The sequence below is a fragment of the Myotis lucifugus genome, unplaced genomic scaffold, assembly GCF_000147115.1.
Source record: "Myotis lucifugus unplaced genomic scaffold, Myoluc2.0 scaffold_967, whole genome shotgun sequence".
In the NCBI taxonomy this organism is placed as follows: Eukaryota; Metazoa; Chordata; class Mammalia; order Chiroptera; family Vespertilionidae; genus Myotis; species Myotis lucifugus.
The window spans coordinates 1-5,688 of record NW_005872015.1 but is presented as its reverse complement, the minus strand read 5'-3'; the positions used below and the strand labels follow the sequence as shown (position 1 = coordinate 5,688).

Here is a 5,688-nt window from a genome sequence, read left to right as displayed (position 1 = left end):
TTGTTACGCGGCAGTCCGATACTATACGCTGCAGCCACGTCCCATGAGCAGGTGGAGAAGGGAGAATGAGACACCACTGGGGTGGTGGTTGGCTCCCGGGGTGGTGCCTGGGAACAGGCCAGTTCCCTCTGCTCCTGTCTCAGTCACACCCACTTCCAGTGTCTGGGGCTGTTGGCAGCCCCGATGGTCCAGAGCTCCCAGGGCCAGCTGGTCCCGGACCGTGTCCCAGGCACAACCGTCCTATTTAATCCCCCCAACGAGCCTATGAGTGAGGTGCTGTTAATATCTCCATTTTACAGATGGGGAAACTGAGGCCCAGAGAGGGAGTCACTTCGCCCAAATCCACACAGCTACACAACAGAGGAGGTAGGGCCTTCTCAGATAGATGATTGGCAAATATATTATTTTCTTCTTTAAGAAGTCCCTGGAATAGCCGAACTGGTTTGGCTCAGTGGATAGAGCGTCGGCCTGCGGACTCAAGGGTCCCAGGTTCGATTCCGGTCAAGGGCATGTGCCTTGGTTGTGGGCACATCCCCAGTAGGGGGTGTGCAGGAGGCAGCTGATCAATGTTTCTCTCTCATGGATGTTTCTAACTCTCTATCCCTCTCCCTTCCTCTCTGTAAAAAATCAATAAAATATATTAAAAAAAAAAAAAAGAAGAAGTCCCTGGAATAGTTCTTGTCATACTGGTTTGGTGGTGATGAACCCCTTTAGCTTTCTCTTTTCTGAAAGCCTCAATTTAATCGTGTTTTTATTTTTAAAATATATTTTATTGATTTTACAGAGAGGAAGGGAGAGGGATAGAGAGTTAGAAACATTGATGAGAGAGAAACATCCATCAGCTGCCTCTTGCACGCCCCCTACTGGGGATCAAGCCCGAAATCAAGTTACATGCCCTTGACCAGAATCAAACCCAGGACCCTTCAGTTCACCGGCCGATGCTCTATCCACGGAGCCAAACCCGTCAGGGCCTCAATTTAATCTTTTCTTTTAAATATGTTTTTATTAATTTCAGAGAGGAAGGGAGAGAGAAGCATCAATGAGAGGGAATTATTGATTGGCTGCCTCCCGCATGCCCCCTACTGGGGACTGAGCCCGCAACCCAGGCATGTGCCCTTGACCTGAATCGAACCTGGGACCCTTCAGTCCGCAGGACATCCACTGAGCCAAACCCGCTAGGGCTCAATTTAATCTTATTGTTGTTTTTTCTTATAACAAGGAAGTTAAGTACATAAGTGAATACTTTTTATCACCACTATTTTTATATGATACTAGGTGTTCCTGAATAGAACAGAATTGATTTTATTAATATTCTTGGTCATTCATTAACTTAGAATTGGTACTTAGCATTCACAATTAGTTAGACTAATCTGATTGTTTAGGGACTCATTATGGATAAGTTTTTGGTGTTGTTTTTTTGTGTTTTTTTAGAAACCAATAAAATGTTCATATCTAAATGCAATATTGTTGAACTTGATTAGCAAAATTAAAACATTTAGATTCAGAAAATCAAATTTGCAAAGTGGCTTTCGTACATGAACCCAAATATATTTCTGTGAATTTTTCAGGATCCTGATTACTAAATTAAATGGAAATTCACATTTTGGTTCTTGCACAGTTATTATTTCAAATGAAGAACATCCTGAAGCATGAATCTGGCTTGAAATATGTTGAAGAAAGTCAATTTTCTGAATCCATGAAGTCCCCTAAGGATTGAATAATTAAATGCATCCAATCTTTACAGATATCCATCTTCGCACACAACTGAACAACTTTTTGGAGAAAGCTAAACAATGACAAGGCAAACTCAGTTGTCAAAAATAGGAGCAATTTGCCCTAACCGGTTTGGCTCAGTGGATAGAGCGTCGGCCTGCGGACTCAAAGGTCCCAGGTTCGATTCCGGTCAAGGGCATGTACCTTGGTTGCGGGCACATCCCCAGTAGGGGGTGTGCAGGAGGCAGCTGATCGATGTTTCTCTCTCATCGATGTTTCTGACTCTCTTTCCCTCTCCCTTCTTCTCTGTAAAAAAATCAATAAAAAATATGTATATATAAAAAAAATAAGAGCAATTTTAAGCGCTTTCTACACTCCCCGCCTGGTCCCAAGCACTTTACATGTAAATCATTTTACCCTGTTTGGCCTTGGTGGGTGGGCCCTGTTTTATTTTAAAAACGAGAAAACGGAGGCTCAGAGCCGCAAACGCACTTCCCCAGGGCAGTGATGGCGAACCTTTTGAGCTCGGCGTGTCAGCATTTGGAAAAACCCTAACTTAACTCTGGTGCCGTGTCACATATAGAAACTTTTGGATCTTTGCAAACACAGTAAAACAAAGACTTATATTTTTGATATTTATTTTATATATTTCAATGCCATTTAACAAAGAAAAATCAACCAAAAAAATGAGTTCGCATGTCACCTCTGACACGCGTGTCATGGGTTCGCCATCGCTGGTCTAGGGAATTCTTTTCGTGAGAGATGATCTCTAACTAGGCAATGTAAGAGGGTTCCCTGACATGTGACGATGTGCACCCCCACATTCTCTTCTGTACCCTAAGTGTGGCCCGGTGACTGCATGCACAGCGGGGCTGTCCCCACGATGGGGACATGGGGTGGAGGGGGGAGGCGCAGGTTGAGGGGGGTGGGTAGAAGCTAAGCTCAGTTTGTGATGAAGGAAGAATTTCCCACGTCAGAGAAACCGCCGGGGCTTTGGGGGCTCGGATGGAAACTGAACCCCGGTTAGGACCCTGGCGCCCCTGAGTGGTGACATCACTGCAGATGACAGCCGAGGTCGTGTATTTGGCATTTTTATTTCAAAATTCCAGCAAGAAGAAGAAGAAGAAGAAGAAATCAACGGCAGCACTAGGGAGATCGGCCTGAGAACGGAGAGGTGCGGAGCCGGGGCCAGGGGGTGTCCCGGACCCGCGGCGCGGAGCAGCGGGGAACCGAGTCCCCAGGCCTGAGAGCGAGCGGGGCGAGGCGCCTGGCCCGGCCCCTATGGCTTTGGGAGTGTCGCGGCCACGAGGGGGCGCCCGAGACCCAGACGTCCCGGCCCCGGCCTGACGTTTGTATTGCACTTGAGGTGGAGTCATTGGTAGGGAGGTGAGGATCCGGCGGGGGCCTCGATGCTGCGAGCCGGTGGGTCCGGGTCCGAGGGCGGACGGGCCGTCTGCAGCGTCACACCCGGAGCGCCCACTCGTGAGGCTTTGCTCCGTACTGCGGGCGCAGAGGCAGAGCGTGAGGGGGGGCTGCCCCCGACGCTCCTAGGAAATGCCAGCAAGTAGGGGTGCGGGGGGCAATCATTGCAAAGGTGCGCAGAGGCTCAGGGAGAGGTAGTTCTGCAGAGGAGCCACTGTCAGGCCCCAAGGACCGGAGGGAAGGCCCGGGTATTGCAGCTCTAGGTCCCCATGCGCGGCTCACAGCTCCCGGGAAAAGGGGGCTCTGGGTGGGCCGCGTCCAACTGCGCCCAGGGGTTCGCAGGGAAGATCCCACGGCCCAGCGAGCGGAAATGCTCCCAGGGGGGTGACGAGAGGCAACAGTCCCGGCCACCGCGGGCCCAGAGGCTTGTGGGCGAGAGTCCTCAGGCCAAAGGGACAGCCCGGGGCTCCGGGGGCATCCGGGGGGAGTGGACTTCCCGGCTCCAGGTCCCAGAGGCTCCTGGGAAGAGGGTGCCCCCCACGGGAAGGACACCCGGGGCCGCAGAGGCTCAGGGAGAGGGTCGCCGAGCCCAGGAGGTGTCCCAGGCCACGGGCTGCAGGGCCCGGTCACCTCCTGGGACTTGGGGGAGGGCGGGCCCCTGGGCGGGAACCTCTGGGGAACCAGCCACCAGCCCCCTCCCAGCCAGTGCGCCTCACCTGGATGGCCTTCAGCTCCTTCTGGAAGCGGAGGATCAGCTCGGGCCCGTGGTCCATGGTGGGAATGTGGAGGTCCTGGAAAGACAGCGCCGTGAGGACGCAGGACGCGCCCCCCCCCACCCCCCGGCTCTCCCGCCTCCAGGGCAGCCACCTCACCTGGCCTTGGTACAGGACTCGATGCACAGGGCACACCTGGCAAGCGGTGCCCGAGCCGAAGACTTCCCGGACCCGCCCCTCCTCCAGCGCCCGCAGGAGCTCCTTCATGGTGATCTTCCGCTCCACCACGCGGAACTCACCCTGCAGGCCGAGGCGTAGCCGTGAGCAGAAAGGCCTGCCGCTCCCGCCCTAAGGATGGGGGGAAAGACGGAGGCCCAAGGGGGGAGACAGACACCCGAGGACCAGAGGAGGGGGACAGAGACAAGCCAGTGCGCCCCCCGCCCCCATGCCCCGCCCCGCCTCACCCAGGAGTGAGCCAGGTCCAGCAGGCTCTGCCTCACGACTCCCGGCAGGATGACACCCTCCAGCGGCGGGGTCACCAGCTCCAGCACTGGGTCAGGGGCAAGGATGGGGTGTCACCTCACACCCTCACGCCCCTCCGTCCTCTCCGTCACCACCCACCCCGGCCCCCGAGCCCCGCCCTCTGCTAGGACGGCTCCACCCCCTCCAGGGCTCCCGGGGGTGGTGGGTGGGCTCACCCCCGTCCTCGTGGGTCCAGTAGACGAAGATGTTCATGGTGCCCACCTCGGTGAGCTGGTGGTCGGGCCCGTACAGCCAGAGGACCTGCTCGCAGCCCTTCTTTTTCGCCTCCTGCTGCACAAACACTGTGGGCCCGTAGTTCCTGGGGGAGGACAGCGTGATCGCCGCGGGCAAGGGACCCAGCCTGGCCCCACCGCGGCGGGTCTTCCCACACCGGGACCCACCTGCTCCTCCCCGGCTCACAGCCCGCCCCTGGCTCCCCAGGACCCAGGACGGCTGCTGGGGGCCAAGGCTCTAAGACAGTGGTTCTCAACCTTCTGGCCCTTTCAATACAGTTCCTCATGCTGTGACCCAACCATAAAATCATTTCCGTTGCTACTTCATCGCTGTCATGTTGCTACTGTGATGAATCGTCATGTAAATATCTGATCTGCAGGATGGTCTTAGGCGACCCCTGTGAAAGGGTCATTCGACCGCCAAAGGGGTCGCGACCCACAGGTTGAGAACCGGTGCTCTAAGTAGTCCGTCCTCCCTTCTCCAGGTTACGAGTGCATCCTGTTTCCTTTTTGTTTTTTCTCTTTTTAAAAAATATATATTTTTTTTTATTGATTTTGGAGAGGAAGTCAGGGGGAGAGAGAGAGAGAAACATCAACGATGAGAGAGAATCATTGACGGGCTGCCTCCTGCACGCCCCCGACGCAGGATCCAGCCCACAGCCCGGGCCTGTGCCCTGACCGGGAATCGAACCGTGACCACCTGGTTCATAGGTCGATGCTCAACCGCTGAGCCACGCCGGCCGGGCCCTGATCCTTTTCTGGGATCACCTTCCTCATCCAACGGCCCAGTGTCCTTCAAAACCCCGTGATGGCACCTGCTCTCCGGGCGTTTCTGAACCTCCAGGCCGGTTGCAGGTCTCCTCTGCACGCCCCCCATAAACCGGGCCGCTCGGCGATTTCCCACGTCACTTTGTTTTAACACCGTCTCTCACCCAAAGCCCACCTCACCCACCACCTGCTCGCAGGCCTCCCGTGGCTCCCCATCACGGGGACAAGACCACATGCCCGGGTTGTGGGCTTGGTCCCCAGTGCGGGGCAGGCGGGGGCAGGAGGCAGCCGATCAATGCTGATGTCTCTCTCTCTCC

General features: G+C 55.2%; 1 protein-coding gene across 1 annotated transcript; it reads right to left on the bottom strand.

The window, feature by feature from the left end:
• Nucleotides 1-2,788: 2,788 nt before the first annotated feature.
• BCAT2 (branched chain amino acid transaminase 2) lies at nt 2,789-4,841 on the bottom strand (the record flags this gene model as incomplete). The annotated part of the gene is made up of 5 exons (XM_006106992.2): nt 2,789-3,213; nt 3,852-3,926; nt 4,008-4,148; nt 4,313-4,398; nt 4,547-4,841. Coding segments are annotated over 5 exons (636 nt in total), but the record flags the coding sequence as incomplete, so codon positions are not given.
• Between the last annotated feature and the right edge of the window lie 847 nt (nt 4,842-5,688).